The 27,095-nt window shown below is 37.1% G+C and overlaps 1 protein-coding gene across 9 annotated transcripts in view; it reads left to right on the forward strand.

The window, feature by feature from the left end:
- The window catches only part of PCLO (piccolo presynaptic cytomatrix protein), a 322,564-nt gene extending 312,453 nt beyond the window's left edge, over positions 1–10,111 (forward strand). For all 9 annotated transcript variants that reach the window (XM_084786068.1, XM_084786071.1, XM_084786069.1 and 6 more), the window contains 3 exons: positions 3,102–3,236; positions 3,653–3,798; positions 5,514–10,111. In XM_084786068.1, coding sequence (XP_084642194.1) covers positions 3,102–3,236; positions 3,653–3,798; positions 5,514–5,654 — 422 coding nt within the window. In that variant the 3' untranslated portion in view covers positions 5,655–10,111. The remainder of the gene's footprint in view (positions 1–3,101; positions 3,237–3,652; positions 3,799–5,513) is intronic.
- Positions 10,112–27,095: the final 16,984 nt, after the last annotated feature.

The raw sequence follows: 27,095 nt of genomic DNA on the forward strand, positions 1-27,095 counted from the left end.
GTGTATATTATGTAGTGTTCAAATCAGACCTATAACCTCAAATATTTATCACTTCATTGTATAGAAAATATTCTATTTTTCTCCAAGCTTGAGAATATTACTCTTGTAATATAATCAAAGCATGGGTTTCAAGACATCGAGACACAAAAATTATGTGAATTTTTTACTACTTCCATTTTTCCTTTATTCCAAAATATTATCACACATTCTCTATATATGTGGTGCCCTGGGACTCAATGTTTCACCCAGATCTGGAGCATATGCCCACCCTGTGAAGACAGCAGAGACACAGATTTCTTTTCATCTTCACACAAATCTGCTTCAGAAGAAAACTCACTCAAAAACTGCTTTAAGATGACTTCAGTAAACATGTCCTTTTCACTCTTCAGTTAGAAATATTAAAGAGCAAGCTGGAAAAAAATCTTTGAATAGAATGAAACTTATCAAAAGCTTCACAGGTATCACACTGTGAAGGATGTGGGGTTAAACTTCCAACATGGAAGCAGACAGCGTGATGACATGGGAACTTTAATTAGCAAGCTTTTCATGTGCCTTTCTCCCAAGTGAGAAGGTAGGCGGCAACAGATCACTGGCTAGTGGAGGTTGGATCTGGAAAAGGAGACCGTGACCTATAAAAGTGTATTTCTCAGGGGAAGATGCTTCAGTCTCTTTAATGCCATCACTTCTGTCTACTTTTGGCACCAAATAGTGAGTGACTCTTCCTGGTCTACTTACTTTTCAGTGAGAATTCTCTTCCCAAGGAAGGTGATCATGGTGAGGGTGTGGGGAAAACAGGTCACGGATGGTACATACGGTCCATTGAATTTAATGCACGTATGAAAGTGTCACAATAAAAGCAAATATTTTGTAGAGTTAGTATATACTGGTAATAGTTTTTTATCAATCCCACCCCTCCAACTCAGGAATGGTTTAATGATTTGAAGTCACCTCTCAGTCTTTCTATAGCTTTGGGGACAGGGATCCAGTCATTGGACAATCAGTTTATCCATCTACTTAGGTTTGGTTTCATGTCCTCTTTGGAGACTCAGTCAAAGTGTTCAATCCAGCAAACACAGGAATGTCTTGATATTCCAAAGAGATGCTGTAAGTTTCATGAATTCCTTGGACATGATACTGGAGTTTCAGGTGTGGGTTGCCACAGCAGTTTTATCTGACTGCTGAGATTCAAAGAACACCATGGTGATGAGCTGAGGCTGCCAGTTCAAAAGTTCAGCAAGGCTGGATCTGGGCTTGTTGCTCAATTCCTCGGGGCTAGGGGCTGGGATTCTCTTGTGCTGGCCAACTCTTTCCTGCCAGCTGTATATGGTATGTGGTCAGGGACCCTGTTGAGCTGGACCTCCCTGGGATCATCATTCTATCCCTAAATGACTGATCTTAGCATAGTATCAAAATTCCTAACAACAATTGTCCAAAGAGGATGGCAAAATATTCTTTCTTTTCACCATCCCTGAATTTATAAGAATGAATGAACTTCATACACGTCTGTGAAAATAATATATCACAGTGGATTTAGTGTACTCGAGGCTACATTTTTTGTCAAGCCAGGGATTTAGAAAAATCGAACAGCACATAAAAGAGCACTCTTCAGTCACGTATAAACATGTTTATGTTAATGCTGAATGGATGATTATTTAAATTTTTACATATTATTTTATTTTTAAATTAGAATTTTAAAACTCTAATGTTGATAGATATAATCCACATAAACAAGTCCCTTCTGAATTTTAATGTACATATATATATATCCTAATAACAAATATTCAAGATAAATCATTGCAGCTGTATTTAGAGACACTCAATAAATTCCTGTGCTATGAATGTATAAATAAAGCTGTTAATGTTGCCCTAGTGAGCAGTGCCTTGTAGTCCTTCAGGCCTGAGTTCCCACATGATCTCTGTCTGCTAACATGCTGGACTTCTCTCCCTTGACTCTCAACCAATCCTCATCTTACTTCCAGCTCTAGATCTTTTCTAGGAATAGTTCCTGTCATGTTCTCTTTGCAACCATGTTACTATACTTCAGAATTTTCTTCCTACTCATTTATTTATCCATAAAAATATCTCTTCCGAATTGGTGAAAATTCCTCTGAGCCTGGATCAATGATTAGGTCAAACATCTGAATATATATTCTATTTTAAAACATGGCTGCCAACAATGTATTCTCAAACATTTTCTATCAGTCTATAATACTGCTCGTAAAAAAAATAGGGGTGAGGGGGTCTTGTTTATGTGGACTATATCTATCAGCACTGTAATATTCTAATTCAGGCATGTAAGATTCTAATTCAAAAGGAAACATGCATGTAGGCTTCAGTGATTTACACACACTATATTCATTCTATTAACAGGGCACTAAGCACAAAGTACAATGGTGAACAAATTATGAGTCGGCGAATGAGTGAATCAATAGAGAAATGAGTGGATTTACAACAGACTTGATACGTCACGAAAGTTTCCTTCAATAATAAAAGACAAATGCTGGAAGAAGCTACAGTGAATCTAGTTTCCATCACTTATACTTTTGCCTAGTGCAGTTTTATCATTCCTGCCACAGCTATCTATAGTTCATAAAGGAAACAGGAAATGAAAACTATATACAGTAAGATTTGGTTGCGCCAGCGTGTAGTCTTAAGCAAGCCTGGTGATACACAAGGGCTGGCAAACAGCATACTACCTATTAAACGACTTTTATCCTGTGTGTGTGTGTGTGTGTGTGTGTGTGTGTGTGTGTGTAATTTTGCAATCTCCATGTTTGTCTTTCCTCCAAGGTCATCAATTATCTCCTGAAACCTGAGACACTACAGCTACGTGACACATCTACGTATAATTTCCTTTCTGTCCCTGGTTAGCAGCCTCTCATCATATTTAGCATGCTTTCTTACACGTATGTGAATGATGTTCTTCCCGCGAAGCTGTTAACTCCTTAAGGGGTTGGGCTCTACACTGTATCCCCACATACAATAAAGTCTTGAACACCCGATAAAACATGCAGCAAGTGAACATCTGAAACAGTGACTAAGCTAAACATTAATAAGCAGCATTAATTATTCCACAACTTGTTTTTGTTAACTTCTTCTAGCTAAAACTCAAGTAATGGGAGAAATCAAGCTAGCATTGAAAAAGGAAATGAAAACAGAAGGTGAACAACTAATAGTTGAAATTCTCCAGTGCAGAAATATTACCTACAAATTTAAGTCTCCGGATCATTTACCAGGTATCTACTTTCATGATAGTGATCAATGAAAGATATCTACTAATTTATTAGTACCATGTCTTAAATATTATAACAAATTCTAGCCGAATTTTCAGCTGTGCATGACGTACATTGGAAAAATGTGAAAAAAAAAAACCCTTCAGTTTCCACTTTAAGGATGAAATTGCTTTTCTAAACTTGAGCTAGATTTTTCAGCATATAAATTAGAGTGTTACATTTAATAAACAACAGTTAATTTAAATGTAACTAACCTAAATTTATAAGAAAATGGAATACTTATAATAAGTTTATGTTTTCTGAAATAAATTGTATAAAATTTACTGTGCTTATATAGAATATAGCGAGAACATTAGCATGCAACAGAAAACACTGTGATTGACCCATGGACACTTAATGGGCTTATGCTTTATTTTCAGATTTATATGTGAAAATATATGTGATAAACATCTCTACTCAAAAAAAGGTTATCAAAAAGAAAACAAGGGTATGCAGACATGATCGAGAGCCTTCCTTTAATGAAACTTTTAGATTCAGCCTAAGTCCTGCGGGCCATTCTCTTCAGGTAATTCTGTTATATATTACTGATTTACTTTTCCGTTCATATTGTTATATTTTTGTTCCTTCAGTTGCTCTGTGTTTATATACTGATCATATATTGTATGATAGTTCATCGTTAGAATTACACCCCAAGAGCCCTTTGAACCCTCTTAGCCCATTTACTATGGTCGGTTGGTCGCCCACCAATTCTCGAATCTGTTTTGCTACTTGAGGTGGATTTCTCTTGCTGCCATGGTCACACTCACTAAACCTTTTTAGCTATCATCCTTGTTGTTTACAGTGTTTTGTTAATTCACCTGGTCAGTTTCCAACCGATGTCTCACTTCTTTAATTTCCTCATACTGCTGCCAGAGTTATCTTTATAAAACCCTGTTTGGTTTCCATTAAAGTTGTTCAGTGAAACAGCATTTTCTTACACCACTCAAAGTCCTTCAAAGTGGGCTTTAGGCATATTGGTTTAGTCTCAGTTGGTTGTTACTTTTTTTCTATATATATCCCAGACAAATCTGAGACTTTTTAAAATTAAGTTAAACCTTGAGTTCTTTGCTCATATTTTCCTCACCTTCAAAGCCTCCTTCTAATATATACCAAATTATATCTTACTATAATCATTTTTACTGAGAACCTTAAGTATAATTCATAACACCACATTCACAAATTATTTTACTTATTATTCTACTAAGCAAAGTTTCTCATATATATATATATATATATATATATATATACCTGCCACTATTTCTCTACAGCAAGGCCTAATTTTCATTAGCTTTTTTCTTTCAATCTAGCAGAATGATTGTCATATAGCATATTTTCAGTAGATGGGGGAAAGGAAAGGTGGATAGAGGGGAATAGATGGAAATATATGAAGCCGTTTCATGATGCCAGCACTTAATGTCTTGAAACGGAGATAAATGTGTATGTCAAAGATGAGCTCAGGGGCTGCAAGGGTAACTCAGTGATTAAAAGTATGAACTGTTCTCCCAGAGGACCCACACTCACCACCCAAGACCCACGTCAGCTGGCTCGAAATCTTCTGTATCTTCAGCTTCAGGGGCTCTAAAATTCTCTTCTGGACTCGGCCAAACACACAGACACATAGATTAAATTTAAAATATACATATATATTTTATGTAAATATATTTGAAAAACAAAGTTAAGCTTCCTTGACAGATTTAGCCAGAATTAAGGTAGAAATGAAGAAATAATTAAAGACAAAACTCTAAAGCCTATGAAAACAAAGGAAGCATTCAGAGATTAAGAAATAAGAGCTATGAAGAAGAATCATGATGAGATTTCCTGAAATTAACTTGATACAAAGATAGGGACTCAGGTGATTTTTAAAAAGCGGTTATGTAAAAGTCTCCCCCCTAAAACAAAAACCAGAACTTATACTTACTTCTGAAGTTATATATCTTAAATGTGACATGTGTCATCAATTTAAGCATATCTAATTAGAATGAGCTTTTCTATATGTATCTTATATTTGCCTATCTTTCAGAGTGTGTGATTTGGGGATATAAAAAAATTTAAGGAAGAATAATAAAAATGTTGATCTGGACTGATTTGTAATACTAGATACTTCAAGAATATCTCTGCTCTCTCTCAAGGACATGTCTCCTTCTCTTCCTTGTTTTTTTTATGACAAAAACTCCTTAAAAATTGAAAAATGTACATGTGTATGTGTGTCAATCTATGTATAATTTTGACTATGTTTTCTAGATTTTACTTTTCTCCAATGGAGGGAAGTTTATGAAGAAGACTTTGATTGGAGAAGCCTGTATCTGGCTTGACAAAGTGGATCTGAGAAAAAGAATAGTCAATTGGCACAAACTTTTGGTCAGTCCTACTCAAACACACTGAAGATGTGTCTACTCAGGGTGAGGAAACAGAGCTACACAGCCTTAGGTCGAGACTGTAGTTGAACACTACTGTGCTGATCTATGTTTTCAGGGGCTAATATGAGATAGAATAGAAGATGCAAACAGATTGCATTGTTGTGGAATACAAAAAAAAAAGATTTAAGAAGTTCACGTGTTAAAAGCACAGAGATGGAAATAGCCCTGAGGCACCGGATTGTTTATAGCTGAGATGAGAAATGGTGAAAGAAGATTTGATATTTTTAAGGTAAATGTCTTTGATAAGACTGAGCTAGAACTGAAGAAAAAGGCACAAAGGTTATTATGGTGTTCAACAGTAGTGTAAAAGCAATTGCTTGTACACACAGAAGCCTTGTTGGGGGAAAAAACGCTGATGTAATGAATCTTGCTTTTCAAAAGTTCAAAACTCTTTGTCTTCTAATCTCATAGAACTTTGTATTTTGGAATTCTGATATGATATTCAACTATGATTTGTCTACGGAACAAGAAATGACTGTGTTTATGGGGGAAATTAAGCAAGACTTAGGAGCTATGGATTTTAGATTACACTGTGCATGTTTTCCCTGTGTCTACGTTAGAAAATTATACAGCCGTAGGTCCGAATTCTATGTGGCATAAACACCTCTGTTTTGGTGTAATTTAAAATAGTAAAGAGTGAAGATAATAGTAAGTTAAAATGAAATTGTATTTATCTAGAAATAAAATGAAAAGTAGTGATTGGACATTAAAGAAGAATTTTGACCCACAAAATGTACCTTGTTTGAAAACATTTTAATCTCCAATTTTCCATCAAGCCATTCCCAAATGTATCCGCCAAGGCATCCAGATTAATTGGTGTGCACCAAGAAGAGGGTTACTTGTTCTTTGGGGAACTGCCATTACAAGTAAAGTATTCTATATATTTTATTTATCTTGGGTAATGTTCTGTCAGCGATATAAAATTATTGTTCCAACAAAATATGTTTTATTTTTCCTATGACATTCATTAAAGTATTGTCATTTCCTGATTTTGCACAATTTTTCTCTAAACTCAATTTTACTAATGAAAGTCCTCACATCAATGCCATGTTCTTTTTCCTATTCTGCTTTGTTGTTAATGATAATATCATAGCTAAAAACTCCATCCATGGTGAGAAATAATGTAAAAAGTCAATGCTTGAAATTAAAATATATTTCATATATTTTAATAATATAGAACCAAACAACCAATGCATGAATCATTAAAATGCAGTTTTATCTTCTCCACAAACCACCAATGTCAGTAAAGAAAGTAACACAGAATTCTGGGAAATGCACTCATCTAGGACTAAAATCCTGGCTTCTGGTCCTAATTCTGCTTCTGACTACTGACCTTGCACATATTACCTTGCAAATCTCATTTAAGTTCACTTTTCCCATAAGTAATGGTGTATTCTTACCCTTCTTCATAGAACACCAGGAGGCTTGAATAAAGAGATATATGAAATAGGAAAGCACATTTGCAAACATAGCCTTATATACAAACTGAGAGATGATTATTATATAGCCTTTTAATTTTCAAATTTTATATATGAGAAACAACTTCCAACGAATGACAAGCACCAGCATGGGAGAAAAAACATTAAGTTGTTCCAAAATTTATTTTATTTAAATATAAATTTCCATTTTACCTAAGAAGATTGAATATTAAATAAAAATTATTTGTCATTCTAAATTTACTGAAGTACATAGTTCTAATCCCATCCCCACATCCTATCCCAATTAAACTAAATTGCTTTGCAGAGTTTTTGAACCTAAAAACTGTTGCTTTCTTTAAGATGAGGTTTCAGTAGTGTTACAGGAAGTCATCTTTAAAATACTAGTTGGATATTAAATTTTCTCATATTTAGAGAAAAACATTAAAACTGAAAGTAATGTAAAACCCGAAACATAAAGAATTTCTAGTATGTGACAAGTTGTGTATCTGACACTCATTAAAAAAAAATACCGATCCACCCTTCATTGTCCTAAAATAGCATCACTCTCTTCTCTCTGTTTTTTGTCCCTTCCCCCCTGACAATGCAATGCCATTTACCACTGGTAATCTTCTAAGGGGCACATGAGAGATGTGAATTTTCCAAGACAGTACACTGCTAACATTTTATTTTTAGAGACTACTAGATCTGCTGGTGGTTGCTATGGATATTTCCAGCAGACACTTGCACTTGAGGCAGCCTAGAATCAGTCACAGCTGGGGAGGAAAGGAGTCTAAGAGGATCTTCTGACATCAAAAGGCTCCACCACTTGCTCTTCACAGCAAGCTGTGGCTCATCTTTGATCCTGTTCTACAGCACTGGTCCTCCACTGCTTTTGGGAAAGGTATAGCCAGGTAGCTTACTCCATCCTAGTTACAACTTACACAAACAGAGGAACCACCAGAGCAAGAGCACCCTGAGTAGCTGTGAAGCTTGAAAGAACAGAAACCTTCCTAATGCAGCTGCTCCCCCAAGGGACTATCGATGGGGCAAGATCACAAGCCCAATCAAGAGAGTCAGTGACAGAGCTTATTATGCACCAGCATTCCCCTTGAGAAAGGAAAAGATCCTGCCAGTTTACCAACTTCGCAGCTGACGAAACTCCTAGGTTGTAACTGGAATTGTTCTATGCAACACCATTTCTTTTATGAATGCACTTCTGAGGGATACAACAAAAATGTTTCTTTTTAAATTGCAAATAGGGCTCTTAGTGTTTTTTACTTTTTTTGTAAATAACACAATACATGATTTTCCATTTTTATTTTATGTTATGTTATTAGAAGTAGCTTTTTTTTATCTTCATAGTAACGGAGTTTATAATCTCTACCTGCTAGAATATTAATCTCTTGCAGCATTTACAAAATGAGAAGCATTTTGTTTTTCCTACTAGCCCACTGAGTCATCAGAAGTGGTAGTTGCTTATTGGTTTAAAATTTAGTACTAAGAAGTTTTTCAAAGGAGAAGAAAAAGCACAGCGTGGATTTTTATAAAAGATGGGGAATTATAGAATCATTATTACAAATACAGATAACACTAGTAGCAAGAAGTTGGTGTTTTCTCTGATTTTACTTACTATTAAGAAAAAATTTTGGTGACTCTGAACTTGTTTGATTACCATTTCTGTTTAAAAGGAACAGTACTCAACATTAAAGGGTAGTAATTGCCCTTGATCCTTAATATGGTCCACATCTTAATAATTCATGGTGGTTAAATATACATTCTCTGCATATCTATAAGGTTGATTTGGGGAATCACACACACTAGAATAGTCATAATCTGGGAATATTATAGCTGGTAACCAGCTGATATTGATTCTCTTTACAGAGTGGTTGTTCTGATGTTGATGGTAGCCGTAGTAACAATAGTGATGGCAGTGATGTGAAGTAAAATAAATTATTTGTTTTACTCTATTGTGCCCAGTTTATTAGAAATGATTTGATCAGTGCTTCATTTCATTAAAATACCATAAAGATGTTTATAGTATTTTTTTACTTTATTATTTAAATCATAACTAACAATATTTTTAAAAATTATTTTAATTGCTATAATGTCAAATAGTCCAAAATTAGCCAACTATAGCTACATGTGTTTATAACTATATGTATGACAGAAGTTATTTTCCCGCTCTTTGAGTTTGAAATGAAAGTAAAGGCTCAATAAATGATCATGAGCTTTTCCCTTAAATATTACTTGCCTTTAGTGTTAACACAAGAATGAATGAATGAGTGAAAGCTATATTCTTATTGAACATGACATATTGATGTTTTCCATATGTCTCTTGTGGCTATTATTAAAGATAAACATTAAACAAAAAATCATTTAACCAAGTTCTTTATCTGATAGGTAGACTGAGAGCATTTTCTGAATCTGTTGCACTGTAAATAACTAGACATTTGGTACCATAGCAACTGTAGAGCTAGCCTCATCCTTTGGAAGTCAGCATGTGACTGTGACTATCATTCAACCGTGTCCGTATATCTGTTCAGTGATGTGCTCAGGTGCTCCCACTACTGATTAATGTGCGTGCTAATATCTTAACAACACATCTGTTTTAAAAAGGTGTTTCTTGTCTAAGAAAAGTTCAAAACCTAATAAAATTTATTTCCAACAAAACATGAAGTTCTTGGAGCTGCGTCTCGTTTCCGACGATATGTTGCATGCTCTTTCGGTGATTTGCTAATCTTTTTATTATTTTCTGTTTACCAAACATTCTGAAAAATTTAATGAGGAAATGAAAATTCTTGGGCTATTGATTGTATAAACTGACCTGAAAATAAATGAGAATTGTGTAGAAATAAAATGCTTGTAAATCTGTCTTGAGTTTTACTCTATGTAAAAACACGTCTTGGTTTTGTGACTGTACACAGTGGTACCTTGATAATTTATGTAAACTGTGCTGTATAAAGGCTGTTGTATCAGCCTTACTAATAAATATTGAAAATATCAACTTTCCCATCTTGTGTTTATCAATACGTTTTTCAGCCCAGATAGGAGTATATTTATACACTATTAGACAATGTTTAAAACTACTGCTTTACAAGAACAAAAGGAATAAAAACAGCCAAAAGAGTAAGTATGGGTACTAGCTTTTGTATGAACAGAGTCAAATCATTCTGACTTTTTTGTTGTTGTTGTTAAATAAATAAACGAAAACATAAGGAAGCTGGAACGTTCTTCAGCCTGAACATAGAGTTTACATGAATAAAGAGAAAAAACTTGATAAATCCTAATTAGGCCGGATCTTGTCGTATGCATTAGACAACACCCAGAGCACAGAAATGTGACATGCAGACGAGAAGATGGCTTTTAAACTGGCTAGTGATAAAAGCTAAAAAGGGAAGTGAGGGACAATGAACTGGGGATGGGGGTGGGGGATGGAGAATGGGGTGTTAAAGTGTATCTATCACTCTAGATTAGATGAGGGAACGGAATCTCCACCCAAGTCTGCAAATCTGCAGGCGTCTGTGAAGCAAGCCCAGCTTGGACAGTGATTAGAATGTATCCACTGATCTCCTGGCTGGCTGGCCAGGCCACAGAGGAAGAGGATACAGGCAGTTCTGTTGAGACTTGATAGGCTAAGGTCAGATGGTATTGGAGGAGGGCACCCCCTTTGTGAGAACTAAGGGAAGTGTGTTGGGGGGAAGACAGAGGGTGGGACCAGGAGAAGACAAGGGAGGGGGTTACAATCAGGATATAAAAAGAATAACTTTTTAAAATTATTTTAAAAAAAAGAATTACAACGAAGTCGGGTGTGGTGGCACACACCTTTAATCTCAGCACTCAGGGAGGCAGAGGCAGGAAGAGCTCTGTGAGTTCCAGGCCACCATGGTCTACAAAACAAGTCCAGGACAGCCAGGACTGTACATAAAGAAATCCTCCTCAAACCGTCCCCCAAAAAACTAAACAAACTACAGCTGAGGGAATATTATTTACAAGTGCAGTAAAAAATATGGGTTTCTACTCCTAAGTCTCAAGAAAACTTACAATGGTGGACAGCTGGAAAGACAGGTGCATAAGGGGTTAAAAATAGATTGCATAAACTGCCAAAAACTCTGGTCTGGTAGAAAAATTTGTATTACAATAAAATAACCAGTGTTTTCCAGCAGGGGGTACATTTAATTTTCTTTAATTTGTCATTAAAAATTGTTTCACATAAAATATGTGCAAATATATTTTAAAATCTCAATGCTTTGTATTTTTAAAAACCAAAAATTTCTCATTTTTTCAGCATACCCAATACTGCACCTGAACATTTGAAAATAAAAGCAAAAAGCAAATGATAAGCAAACCTATGGCAGTAGTTGATCACTAGCTAACTGAACAATTTCCTTTTATTTTCTGTTCAACGTTTTGTTGGGCTCTGAAGAACACCAGGGTGATCAGATGAATTTTTGGTTTTGGTGTGGGGAGGAGTGTCTATGGTGGGGACAGACTTTATTCTGTTGAGCTGGATAATTTAATTTTTGCTGTATCAGAAAAATTCAATAAATTGTTAATGTCAATTGATGAGAGTCTTTGAAAGGTTCAAGAACCTCCTTACCTCCTTATAATGAAAAATAAATTGTGACTACAACACTGAATAGTTACCCTCACTCAGACTGGTCAGCTCTTACTTGGACTTCCACAGCAGCCTCTTAATGGCAATGTTAGTCTTGCTGCTCTCAAAGATGGGAGGGAGAGAGAGAGAGAGAGAGAGAGAGAGAGAGAGAGAGAGAGAGAGCCCAAGAGCCCTCTGCCGGCAGTAGGGAAATCCTCTGCCAAAACTACAGCCGACTAATACTAAACTTGACCTCAGCTCTCCTTTTTTTTAATTGTCCTGTTGGAATCCAGACAGTAAACTCTTCTCCTCTTTTCTGGCACTATCATGAGAGCCAATATTACATTTTAAACTTTAATTACTATCCCTAAGAGATCCATGAAACAAAAATGCCGCTAATCTGTAAATCTCATGCCCAAGGACAGATACTCCATGAAATGCTGGAGGCTACTAATTATGGGAGATAGCAACACACGTGTTTTCACTTCCCTAAAGAAGTTTGTTTGACCCAACTACCAACTACACCAGGTGTGCTGGATTACTTGTGGGCAGAAGGAACGCAGGCAGGAAATAGTATTAGCATGTCCTCTTGCCTCTGACTGCAAATAGGTCGAAGATTCAAGACAAGAAGTACTTCAGGATATAAGCTTGTCTGTAATTGGACCTGATGAGAAATGTGTGGGTTCTGCCTTTTTAAGCCCTTGCAAACCATGACTCTGAACCATTTTCTGGGAACCCAGAAATGGATGTGGCCAGAGTACATAGACCTGGCCAATATTTAATTAATGCTTGCTTCAGATTTTACTTTAAATTGTGGTAGTGTTCCTATTCTCAACCTATAGGTTTAACACTATGTTTTTCTTGTTTTTTCTTCAGCAGCAGCTATGCAAACATGCTTTGAACATGCAGTAGATTCATGATTCAGTCACAACTTGGACATTTTTACTGTTGTGATGTTGTGGCTGTGGGTTTTGCTCATAGATCTTTTGTATAACCCTCCTGTCCCAGCATCACCTCACAAAATCTTATTCATTTACCTAGATGCCTTTCCCCTGTTCCTCCAATATTATCTCATTTCCGGCATCATGGTGTGCATCCTATAATCTAGATGTTCTTTCTGGGTCTCTCCACCCAAAGTTATCACAAACAATCAGAACCCTGAACTTGGTTTATCCCTCAGGCTTACAGTCAAAGAGTACTTCATTTCTCATTCTCACACTTACCACACATCTTCCTAGCTTATTTTTGTGAATAGTTGACTAGTGCAAGATTATAAACTTCACAAGTACAAAAATCCATGTATGCTTTTATAATCATTAGTATACCGTTGGACTACTGTGGGTAAAACAGAGTAAGTATTCAACAAATACTGTTTGAAGTACAGAATGTTTGGGCCTCAGATGGTTTAACCCTAGTACCATCTATAAGGCTAGGATGCCCTAACTTTTCCTGAGATAAAATAACTTAAAATATATGTTTTTAATTAAAATAACCAAGTATATACAATGCAAAATAAAGACCCATGCATAACAAGGAGAGAGGGAGGAAGGCAAAAGAAAAAATAAAAAGGAAAGAAAAGGAAGCCTTAAATACTTAAAGAACTATAGGGAAAAAAACTTCATTCTTTCTCTGAGAAATAATGTATTTCTGGTGGCTTCATGATACAATGTAGTTTTTGCAATTTGGAGGGAAACAATTGAAAGTTAGTCTTCTGTCCTCACACAGAGAGCAAAAGATCTTCTAAAGTTTGAGCTACTCAACAGAGAAACTGAGTGATTGGCACCGTCTTCCCAGGTATTTATATTTCAAAGATGTCCCTGTAGGCATGCCTACTTTGGTAAATTGACTTGAGGCTTTGAAGAGGAAAGAGCTTAGTGACTGAAAGTAGTGTGTCTAAAGTTTGGTCCAGCTGAAGAAAATGATAAGGCATTAAGTACTTCTGTCAATGAGTTTCATAAAATTATTATTACATCTTACATAGTAAAAATTATTTCATAGAATATTTCAGTATAAGTAGAAGATGCATTGGGAAGAAAAGTTATTTTCCAATAATTTTAACACATTATAATTGTATTATCATTGCAAAACTAATCAAAGCACTTGAGGAATCCAATTTTATAGAAAATCAGCATGAATGCTGATTAGGTAATGCCCCAGAAATAGTGTGCAGTTTAGAACCTGAAATAGAAATAACATGAAAGTGAATTGTCACTGAACACACTAAAAGTATTAAAATCTCAAGTGGGGTCCAAGAATCAGGATGAGAAAGAAACTAGCAAGATACTTTACCTCATTTTGAGAAATTAAATGACAAGAATGGAATCAAATGGAAAGAAAAGAAAAGGAAGATGGGGGAGGGAGATAAGAACAGAGAGAAGGAAAGTGAGAATGAGAGAGGAAAGTAAGGAAAGAGAGTAGAAGAAAGTGAGGAAAGGAGAGAGAGGAAGGGAGGAGAGGAAAAAGCAAGAAAAGTGGGGAAAAAGAAAGAAAAAATGAAAGAAAGCAGGGTGGAATAAATTAAATAATACATTCTAAAAGATTCCAGTATCTGGGTTGTGACCAAACAGCTGGGACAAATTAATAATTAGGGTTTTTGGGGGGAGGAGGGTCTATCACGTTTCAGTATTACCGCTGTTTGTCTTGTTTTTAAGCAAACACAAGGGTTGTTCAAGAGCATCAACTACCAAAAAGACAAATTAAAGAAGTTCAAGAGACAATCAAAGGACAGGCCAAGGGACTGGCAAGATGGCTCAGCCAGTAAATGTGGCCAGCTAAGTCCAGTCCCCAGCACCCATGTAAACAGAGAGAAAACAGGTTTGCAAAGGTTGTTCTCTAGCCTACACAAACACAGGCCATGGCATGTGTGGTCCTTCACAAATACACATAGTAGTAGTAATAATAATAATACTTAAAAAGAAAACCAAGGGGTAAACTTATTAACCCATTCATACTGTGATTGATTATATATTCTGTTATTTTAAGATACTAAACATGGAATGGAGGAATAGCTGTAAAAAAAAAAACTTGTAAAATTTAATACCACAATTAATATGAGCTTGTTTCATTTAGAAGACAAAGGCAGACCAATAAGCAGGAACATAGTCTAATCTTTGCTCATGATCAAATAGTAACAGAAATATGACATGGAAGCACTGGCATGTCAGTGACAAGGATGGCTAATGTCATCTGACCCCATTATTCTGTCTACATCACTTTTCAGTGGCTGTCTTGTAATGACTCCTTCCTCTTAGATCTTTGGAAATGCTGAACCCTTTCCTACTCGAGCTCACATCCCACATCCTTCCTGTTCAATATCTTCTTTCCAATCTTTTAGTTTCCTACTTCTTGGCCTAATGCCATCCACCTAGTCCTTAGCAAATGTCAAGAAGTGATCTTGAGTTCTCCCGAGTCCACAGCCCCTTTGACAGATTGGTTGGCCAGGTTCTCAGGTTTAAAACTTCACTCATTTGGGATGATTTTCTTTTTTCGGTAATTATCTTTGCTAAGCAATTCCTTGCAATAGAAAGTCACATCAGTAGGCCACCTAGCTAGAATCAAGCTTGGAATTAGTTTTCTTCCTCCAACTTGTCAAAGGAATGCACTTGAGAAGGAGACCAACCACTGGAGGGGTCTAGACCACCTGTATCCCCCTGAGTGCTGAGCTACAGGTATACACACCGCTGCTCAGCTTGGGCACGGCCTGAAAGCACCACTTACAATTTGCAATAAATGTTTAACTTTATGAAATTGTCAGTCTAAGACAACTCATATCAGCCTTCCAGGCACAATCTCACTTTGTGTCTCATGACTGAGTATTCCATCAGTGCCATGGCCTCATGCCCAGAGGTCATCTTAAATGGAATATCACTTTCCACTGTAGGTGTCATGGCCTTGCTTCAAAAGCCCAATAGCATATACTATGATCCACTCACTGGAATTCATCATGAAGTTGTTACACTCCATCATCTGTCACTACTGCACTTTACAGCAGAGAGCCTAGAAGATTAAGGAGACAAATAGCAGAGATGTCTCCACCTCTACAGGAAGCCCCTGCAGAGCCATTTTCTACCCTGGGTCTCAGGCAGAGCAGGCAGCATTCTATACTTCAGATCTGCAGTCCAGCCATCATCTGCACTGTCTGAGGCCTGCAACAAGAAAATCAGGAGACCTACCAGGAGCTGTCCTTCCTTCCCTGAGACAGGGCTTGACGAATGCATCAATATGTCTTATTTTTTAAGTAAATATTTCAAGTACATGTAACCAATAGACTTCTGAAAACTTGACTGAAATTAAGTTTCTCTGAAGTGTGTGTTTGAAGGTGCATGAAGACACCAGCTAGTTCAATTTTTTTGCTTCCCACATCATCATAGATTTTTGATGTATTAATAATAAATCAACATATTAACCTCTGAAATATATATGTGATGTGAATACATTCTGAATACAGACTGAATAATATTTAATATAGTACAGAACTCAGGAAAAGCCATGAGTGAATATTGCCATTCATTCTGCATAAATGTATATAGTCTGATCAATTTTATAAATGTGCATTTGCAAATATCATGCCTGTGTAGCATTTTCCTCAGGCCTCACTGGTGAGCTCTAGTAATAACATTGGTCAGACCAGGTCAAGGACTATTGTAGTGATGACCCATCTCCTCCTAGGAGTCGGCATCAGTTCTTTATGAGGGTCTTGCTGAGTCCTGGGCTCTTCAGGACCTTGCATAAAGCACAGCTCTCTAATAAGACTATTGGTATTACAAAACAGCCACATATAAGAGCCTTTTTTTTCTCTTCTATAGTTGACCTATTAACACCAGCTTTTACACTTAGCTCAAAAAAAAAAGGACACATGGTATACACGAGAAAAAAAAATCAGCAGATAAGGAAGAATAAGAACAAAATTTAGAATATATATGAAAATTTCAGAATAAAACTCATTTATATACTAACAAAAATCAATTTTTTCCAATTGTGACAAAAAATCAATTTTAACAATTAGAGATTATCCATTTAACCAGAAATTATTTTTAAACGGATAAAAGTGTTTTAGTTTCTCTTCCTGTGGCTGTGAGAAAAAAAATCCCAACGAATACAATGGAAGGGAGTTATTTGTCGACAATTTTAGGTTAGACCCTTCACTGCAGAGAAGTCAAGGCATCAGGATCTTGAAGCAGCTGGCACAGTACATCTCCAGTGAAGATCATTGGTAAACTAATGCATGCATGCTGTTACGCCTTGTTAAGTGAATAGAGCCACAAACAGTGGACAGGTCTTCCTGCCTCACTTCCACACTGCCTAACCTACTCTAAATGATTCCCCCTGGAGACATTTTTTTTTCAGCAAATGTTGTTTTTATTTCCTTCTAAGATGGAAGTCATGCTCAAACTTTACACATATAGGGCTTGGGCTGAACCCAGAGCATTTCTGTCTAACTATCCCTAGGCCTAGGCCTAGAAGCTTCTAGCATCCAGACACCCTAATATTCTATAAGCCTGTACCTCAAAGGCTTCAGCTTCAACCTCTGTCTGCTAACCTAGGCCTAAAATGTTCTCAGCCTCTGAGATTTAATGCAGAATAAGCTCATCCTTTCTAGTTCTTTCTGAACTCAGGCTTGCTGGTTCAACTCAGCTGTTCTGGCTCAAAATTCTTTTCCAAGAAGTCTGATTCAAAGTGGCTTCACTTAGCTTCTCACTGAATTGCTTTTCTTGGAAAATTTGCCTCTAAACTCCACAAACTGAACTGCACAAACTCAACTAAACTGTACTGAACTGAACACAACTCTACTGTACTCCTGAATTCTTCTGCACTGTCTCCACAAACAATACTCTTCCTCCCTCCCTCCCTCCCTCCCTCCCTCCCTCTCTCTCTCCCTCCCTCCCTCCCTCCTTCTCTCTCTCTCTCTCTCTCTCTCTCTCTCTCTCTCTCTCTCTCTCTCTCTCTCTCTCTCCCCCCCCTCCCTCCCTCCCTTCCCCCCCTCTCTCTGTCTTTCCTGTCTGTTCTCCTGGGAGTTGGACATAACCTATCTTTGACTCATTCTCCCAAATCTTTCTCTAATTCATCAGTTTGTCTACCCCTCAATGAGATGTCATTGTTTCAAATTAAAGATGCGCACTAAGGGTGTTTCTGTATTCTAGCTGGATCATACAGACCTAAGTCTGTGGATATGATCCTTGCCAGAGCAGGCATGTTGCAAGATTTAAAATTTTCCACATTTTTCACAAGTAATTCCAGACTTTCAATTTGGAAACTACACTAACCATTACAGAAAATTTCTTATAAATAACATGGTTTTGTTGTAGTATAAGAACAGTCATGTAAACCACTGAGATATCAATCCCAGTAAGATATGGGTGCTTTATTGAACTCAACACCCCAAAACTGATCATGGCCAAAGGCACAGTGGACTTGGGAGCCAAACTGTGACACTGGCCTATTTCTTAGGCAGGCTTTTTATAAGAAAAATCATAACCAGGTAACAACCAGGTAACCAGGTGGGAAGCAAGGGAAGGGCGGCATTACATCATTTTTGATTAGCTAAATACAAGAAGAATCGATGTTGTTCCAGCTACAGTGTAACCAGGTGCTAGGCAAAGCATTTTAAGCTGATTGGCTAGGATATAGGCCTGGGAACATGCCAGTTTCCCACTGTTCCAGAACAAGGGAATAAAAAGTAGGGTATTGTGGTTTTGTTTAAATAGAACATATATCATTAATTCAAGCAGAATATTCAACAAGTATTGAATTTTAAGTAAAAGGCTATTCAAGATTCCAGGAAGGTAGAATTTGAGAACCTGAACTTAATTTCACCTTGTGATCAAAATGGAGACTTATAAACAATATAGCTCCTGTTATGTGAGGAGCTACAGATACGCCAAGAACTAAAATAGAGGGGATGTAGAGTTTAAATAGGTTGCAACAGTTTCATTCATAATTAAAGCTGAATAACAATTATTTGTGTAAATTCATTCATCTGTTGGTAGACATGTAGGCTAGTTAAATTTTGTATCAATTGTAAATAGTGTGGCAATAATCAGGGATTTCTGAGGATATCACCTGTGTTGACATAGAATCCTTCTGCTATATATCCAGATGGTAGATGGCAAGCAAAGATGCCATCCTATGAAGATCTAGAACTTTCTACTGTGCATTTAGTGAAGTTCTTGTTACTCTAAATAAGCCAGTTAAATAGGTCTGCTCCCAGGAACATATGCTTTTCCACTGTAGGAGCACAGGGTTTCTCTATAAACTTACATAAGAACCTTTTAAGGCCATTCATATTTAACTTTGGCTATTTTTACTTGTACTCAATTTATTAGGGATATTTCTCTAAGTAATCAATACAAGGAAGAGGTAAAGTCAACATTGCTGTCTTATAGGCATTTTTCACTCTACATTTTTCAAATGCTTTACTCATAACATCCACAAGGATGTTCTTGTGTGGGGACTGATTTAAAGTTTCTCTTCCAGGATCATCTGCAATTTCACTGCTTTTTTCATCCAGGTGCCCTTCACTCCTCACATGTGCCAGGGTGACTTGCCAACCAGACAGTGGGTGACCTGGCCCCTAAGCACCATTTTGCCTACTTCCTTACTTCCTTAACCTCCCTCCATTCTATTTTGAGTGGCAGCTCTGGTTCTCCAAGATGTAGACAGCATGATGTGCAAGAAATTAGTAAGGATGCTGCTTCTGAAACATAAAGGAACAAGAAGTACACACGGAGGGTCTTAAGATGGACAGCTGAGACAATGAGAGAAGAACTGGAAAGGGAGCATCAGGCCACAGAAATGTTGCTCAGCTGAAGAGAAGACAGGGGACATTTTAGGAGCTCTTCTTTATTTCTCTGTTCATCCCTTTGTTGGCAGCAGGTGTGGGGTGGAGATGTCCTTAACCACAGCAGTATCTGCGCCATAACAGGCTTTCATGCACAGGTACAGATGGCTCATCTGGACAGCCAGTACATCAAGGTATATGAAAAACTTAGTATCAAATAGCAAAATGTGTCCTAGGGAAACATATTGAAATTAGAGCTTAAGACTATAGGGTACATCTGCAGTCAGGTCTGGAGTCAGGGAGACATGTTTGTTCTAGTCCATCCCATTCTGGAGAATATTAAGCAGTGTTTCTTTTTTTTCCTAAGTATGGTTTCTGTTTACTCCAAGATTCTATTTTTTGTATGAAATTAAATTTTTTTTATGTTGAATGTTGGTCTCCTAAATTTTTATAGAAAGAAAACACTAAAAGAAATGGAAGAATGAACAAAACAAAATATTGGCCCACAGCCTGGTTAACTGAGAGTAAACAAGTGGAGATCTTTTTAACTAAATTATTGGTGCCAGGTTGATATTCTTTTAATGTGTAAAAATAAATAAATAGCTTAGCTAGCTGTAAACGTGGTTTGAGTTTCTGATTTTAATATCTTCTTTTAATGATGGTGCAGCACACTTTTAGCTATGTTAGCAATGCCTCCTTAGTATTCACTTCAAAGGAATGCTCAGAGATGCTGCCTCTGCAGTTGTTCAGGATTCTCAGGAAGTAGGATAAAAAAGTATGCCTATTCCCAGGGAAGAAAATAGCCTGAGACCCAGATACAGTCAGATACGCGATTGAGACAGAAGTTGCTTTCTTCATACCAAAGCTTAACTGAAACCTGGTTGGCCTTGTTTTTCTTGCTATTGATCTATTTCATATATTCTGTCCAGTTCTTCTTTTCTTTTTTTGTACAGCATTCTTCTTTGTCATCATTATCATTGACAACTGTCTGGTGCCACCTTTCCAAGTGCCTTTGCCTCCAGTATGCTAAACGTTAGCCAATTCTGGAAAGTGTTTGCAATTCCCTGGTCATAAGATAGAAGTAAGATCCAAGTAGACATTAAAGCAGAAAATCAAAAATCATAGCATATAGAAACACATTTTCAAGCATTACAGCCAAAGCTTGGTGTCTTGGGTCAGAAGATAAATGATCAGGAGATGAGCTTATAGAGCATTTTCTGCCATTTATCTGCTGTGAACTTAAAGCTTGTCTGGATGGAGAAAGCAGTGATATTCATTCGGAAAATGTTTATGGAAGATGTTCAGAATCAGGGAGGTAGAGCAATGGTGAGGATATAGGTCAGTAGATGCTTGAATTTTCAGCAGCTTCAGTAGGATGTGAATACTTTTTACTTCAGGAATATTTTGAGTGCAATATAGAATTATAAGACATGTATCTAAGAACCCAAGGTCATTATCACTGAGTGGTGCTCTGGGCACTGGTCTCTAGAGCCCAGTGTTGAGAACTCTTACTAAGATGTAGCTGCCTTCTCAGCATGGTCACTCTCTATCTTGCTAACCTGGCAAAATAAAAGACTTGTTTGTTTGTTTGTTTGTTTGTTTGTTTTCCCATTAGGTCCAGACTCAATAAGGAATTTCACTTACATAAAGAAGATGTATTTCCAATTATTTGAATTATAATATAATTGTTAGCTGGGCAGTGGTGGCGCACACCTTTAATCTCAGCCCTTGGGAGGCAAACGCAAGTGGATTGCTGTAAGTTTGAGGCCAGCTTGGTCTACAAATCAAGTCCAGGGCAGCCAAGGCTACACAGAGAAACCCTGTCTTGAAAAACAAAACAAAATTATATATATATATATATATATATATATATATATATGTATATGTATATGTATATGTATATGTATAATTGTTCTAACCATTTCCAGTAACTATTCTAAACTTTTTCATTCCATAATCTCTCTTTAAAAACTGTTTCTCATGTCTCTATTTTTTAGTGTGTAAAACATTGATTGTATTATATCAGCAGGAACCATTACGTGGATCCATTCACAGCCAAAGAAAAGGAACTGAGGTTTCAGAAGGATGAGACCTCTCCATCTGTTTTGTTTTCTTATGTGGGCATGGCCAGTGCATCTCCAGCTTCAGTGGCTTGAGCTGTGCCCTTCGACAGAGCCATGCAAGTTTCATGTAGTGGAAGTTAATGAGTATCTGAGGTCATCAGTAACTCTTCAATCAATAGAGTGTATGTTCTGCAGTTCTTCAGCAAAAAGAACCTTTCAATTGGATCTACTTATATATTTTTTCCTTACATGAATAAGGAGGTAAAGTTAAACTTCCTGATGACTTTTGGTTCTCTATTTTCTGTATTTGCTATTTCCTATATTCATAATTTTAAAGATGACTAATCTATACAAATGTCCCCTTTAAACTTTCCCTCCCAATACTTTGCATGACTTGTCATCTATGTAAATTTTTTTTAAATACAGAATATGGTGAAAGTCTCCTGTACAAAAAAAAGGGTGTTTATTATCAAATCAATCCATGCTAATGATAAAGCCCTTCTTGCTGAAGACAGCACTTATTACATAATTGAGCTTGAAGAAACAGAACTGGTACTCAACAAGTAGCTTGATTCCTACTAACTAGCATTCACAGTCCTTGAAGGTGCTTTGCACATTACTGGAGGAGAAAAATAGCCATTAATATCACCCAACTACAAACCTTGCAACCTATAACAGTGAGCTGCCTGTAAGATGTACTGGTGCAATAGTGGCACAAATATTATGGTAGTAACCAAGCATTTTAAAAATTGGATTTAAGGCCCATTCCACGAGATGGAACTCATACCTGACAGTGATAAAGTTGCCAAGAACATGAAACTAGATAGGCCATAGGCCTTGAGGGGGAATCCTAATACTAATATTCTTCTAAAGGAACATAAAAATAAAATAACTTATAATGCCATATTGCTGTATCCATAGATCAGTACCTCTTTAAAGAACCTTCTCCTTGCAGCAGATGATCATTAACAAAGAATCACAACTGCACAATGTAAGGAATATGAGAGATTTCAGAGTACTCAGTCATAAATGAGATTTCTGTATGAAATCCTTCCCCTCAAGTCTAAGGGATCTATGTAGAAGTGGGGTCAAAAAGACCATAACAGCCAGAGCTATGAATGACTTCAAGGAAACAAAGTCTTTCAGAAACAGCAGGACTGACACATATGAACTCATACATATGACAGTATACATAAGATCTACACATGTTCAAAACAGACAGAGTCTCAGTGCTGAGAAAGGAGGTGGACACCAAGTCTCACACCTAACAAAAAAAAAAGCCTGTTTTCAATTAATGCTTGCTGGGAAAAGGAAAACCAGTTCTCTCCAAAGGAATGTCAGTGAGTATATTAATAAGACTCTAGAGGAGTTCCCATACACAGGAGTGTTTAGTCTACCCAAAACAGATTCCATGGCTGCTATTATCATTATTATTATTATTATTATTATTAGTAGTAGTAGTAGTAGTAGTAGTAGTAGTAGTAGTGGTTATGGTGTACTTTCCTCTATATCTGTGGTTTATATCTTATTTTTGTTTTGTTTTAATTCCATTATTTGGTTGGTTGGAACTTGGAGTTTAATTAGAGAGAGAACATGAATTTGGGTGCATAGGAAAGTAGAGTGAATTTGTGAAGAGCTAAGGAGAGTAAAGAATATGATCAAATGTGTTCTATGAAATATAATTTTGAAAAGAAAAACATACCCATACTGTTACTCTACATTTTATGCCCAAGAAGAATATAATATCTATCATTATTAGAGTTGAGGTTTTAGAAAATTTTATGTACTAAGAGCCACTTTTTCCTTTTGAATTTGCATTAATCTATGGCTGTGAGGAAATAAAATAAAAGATAGTAGTGATAGGTAGGTAGATAGAGGATAGACAAATATATAAATGCTAGATATACTGATAGATGATATACAAATTAGATAGAAGATATATAGGTTAGTTGGATAGATAGATAGATGATACATAGACATAGAATGAGATGAAATATAATAAAGAAGATATAAATAGAGGAATGATAGAAATAAATAGATAGGTAAATGATAGATAGATTGTAATAGACAATAGAATTAGAGAGATAGATATATGGTAGATATATTGACAGATGATAGGTATCAAGATGTAATAAAAGAAACAGAAAGTGACACGTAGGGTGAGAACACTGTGTATTTCACATATGTCTCAGAAAATTATGGGAGCTGTTTAATATATGTAGTTTCCATCACTGAGTGTGAAATTATACGTGTATGTACATATATTAATATTTATGTCATTAGTGTTTTGGTAGAAGAAATATCTAGATGCAACAATTTACTCTTGATTTTAAAAGGATATGTCTGTGTGACCTATGCTATACCCTTCTAAATTTTACTGAAGTAGAAGCCTCTGTATTTCTGTTAGATATATTTCCCATTCTCTGACATACACGTGTTTTTGCCAGTAAATCTAGAGAAGTTTCTACTTATTGCTTACTCATTCCAATCAGCATAGTGTCATTTATTTTATGTTTGTGAAAGACAAAGCTAAAAAAGGTACTGTCAAACTGAATTATGACATAGATATGGGGAATTGATGTAGAGGGATTTTAACCCAACAACATGGCTACTCTGGCAAGTAGCCCTTACATCTGTGTGATCAAGCTGGAATACAAACACACCCTTAGCACATGCCTTCAGTCCCTCTGGCTAGAATACAGACATGCCTTTAGTACATACCTTTAATTCAAAATAATGATGTCTAATTGAGGGGCAGACACAATTATGAACCAGAGAAAGATTTGACAGAGTGAATCAAAGATAGGATACTCCTCTCAGTCAGGAGAACAGACAGGAAAGAGAAGCTATTTAAGAGAATGAATGAATGAGAGAGAGAGAGAGAGAGAGACAGAGAGACAGAGACAGAGACAGAGACAAACAGACAGAGAAAGAGAGACAGAGAGAGACAGACAGACAGACAGACAGAGACAGAGAGACAGAGAGAGAGAGACAGAGACAGACAGACAGAGACAGAGAGACAGAGAGAGAGAGACAGAGACAGAGACAGAGACACAGAGAGACAGAGAGACAGAGAGAGAGAGAGACAGAGACAGAGAGAGAGAGAGACAGAGACAGAGACAGAGACAGAGACACAGAGAGACAGAGAGACAGAGAGACAGAGAGATTATAGACAGAGTAGAGTAGAGTTTGGGACTAGAGTTCTGTGCAATTTCACTCAGTTCTGTTCAGTTTAGGCAGTCAGTACAGTTCGGTTTGTGGAATTCAGAGAAAGTTTTTTTTTAAATATTAAAATATTTATTAAGTTTGCCATTACAGATAAAATAAAGTCTATATGTCAATAAATATATAGGTATATTAGAGGTTCATAATTAATCTTTTAAAGAAATATGATCAAACACTTGGAGAAAGCTAACTTGGAGCACTGGGCATGTGTGTTTCACATACTTGGCATAGGTTTACACTGACACACACAGTTAGGAACCCTCTCCCTGCCCTTTGTTAGAAATGGCTATTAGTCAGTCCAAGAGGAAAAGTATTCATTGCAAATAAGATCTATTATCCTCTTAAAACTTCTATTTATTTGGGCAATAATTCAATCAAACATATTCACGCCCTATTCTGGCTTTCTCTGCTGGCTGAAATCCAACAAAGCTGGCTCCACCAATCCCCTTCTTAGCTTCCTATAAAGCTTTAAAGCTGGCCTTTTTTTTTTTTTTTTTTTTTTTTTTTTTTTTTTTTTTGCTTTCTAGGTAAAAATGTTTTTTTTTATTTTCTTACAGTTTTTTTATTAATTTATTCATATTACATCTCAGTCGTTAGCCCATTCCTTGTATCCTCCCATTCCTCCCTCCCTCCCACTTCCCCCCTACTCCCCTCCCCTATGTCTGTGACTGAGGGGGACCTCCTCCCCCTGTATATGCTTATAGGGTATCGAGTCTCACCTTGATGACCTATTATCCTTCCTCTGAGTGCCACCAGGTGTCTCCATCCAAGGGACATGGTCAAATATGGGGCACCAGAGTTTGTGTGAAAGTCAGATCTTCTCCACTTAATGGTGGAGAATGTCCTTTCCATCGGCTGGTCTGGGTAGGGGTTTGAAGTTTACTGCCTATATTTTCCTTGGCTGTTGCCATAGTTTGTGGAGGACCCCAGGGCCCAGACCTGCCTGTAGTTTTCCAGGACACACTGGATCCTTCTGTTTCCTCATTCTCCGAGGCTTCTCACATCTAAAGTCTCAATAGGATGTCCAGAGAGAGTTTTACAAAGCAGATCAATTTTTTCAAAGAAGAGCAATTCAATGAAACACTGAGGAAAGCCAGTTTGAATCAGTCAGCTTGAAGAGGAGTTTTGAGCCAGAATAGCTGAGTTAACCAGTCAGAGTTCAGAAAGAATTAGAAAGGATGAGTTTATTCAGCAGTTACAGTCTCAGAGACTGAAAACATTTTACGCCAAGGTTAGCAGATAGAAGGTGAAGCCTTCAAGGTCCAGAATTAGATTTTACAGAGGCTAGAAGCTTCAAGGCCTAGGCCTGGGGATAGTTAGAACATGAGATTTTTTTAAAGCTATGTATTCATACAGCTTGGGTATGGCTCCCATCTTCTGAGGAAATAAAATCAAGATTTACAAGTTGAGATACCTCTCACAAAGGATAGTGAATGTATGTTGCCTGGTTAGCTAAAAGCAAACTGTTACTTGTGGTCCTTATTGAAGATTATGGAGGCAAAGAATTTGTGAGATCACTAACTTCATTCCAAGAATCAGGGAATATGCTGATTTATTCAAATCATGAAATCACATATGTTACAGAGGCTACAGCTGGAGCTATTACTTGGTAAAGTTGATGACAAACTTTTATTGTTCAGGCTCTGTCTGTCTTCCATTCAAGCCAAATATCTGTGTTGGGTGACAATGTGTGGGAAATTAACACACCTGCACTTACCAAGTCACCGATAGTGGTATGCTATTCGGAGATGCACCAGTGATTGGGTTTAGTGCTTTCCTCAGCATACACAACTCTATGACTTCCCTGGGCCTTCCTACAATAACAGCCCTCGCCCTGCCCTTTGGAAATCCTCAGAAAAGGGGAGCCCCCCCCTTCCCGCTCACTGTAGCTCATTGAGTCACGTCAGGACCGAGCTTGTCCTCTTTCCCTGTGGCCTGGCAAGGGAGTCCTACCAAGAGGAAGTGATCAAAAAGCAGGCTACTGAGTCCATGTCAGAGACATCCTCCTCTTCCGTTACTAGTGGATTCATGTGAAGCCTGAGCTGCCCAATGGCTACAAATGTGTAGGGGCCTTAGGTCCAGTCCATGCCTGGTCCTTAGTTGGTGCTTCAGTCTCAGGAAGGTCCACTGGGACCTGATTACTTGACTGTTTATCTTCTTGTAGAGCTCCTATTACTTACAGATCCTTTTCTCCCCCTCCCCCCACTATTTCACAAGACTCCCTACACTTCACCCAATGTTTGGATCTGAGTCTCAGCATCTGTTTCAAACTACTGCTGGGTGGAGTGCTTCAGAGGACAACTCTGCTAGGCTCCTGTAAGCAAGCGCA

This window comes from Acomys minous (genome assembly GCF_964271855.1).
Source record: "Acomys minous genome assembly, chromosome: 6".
Lineage (NCBI taxonomy): Eukaryota > Metazoa > Chordata > Mammalia > Rodentia > Muridae > Acomys > Acomys minous.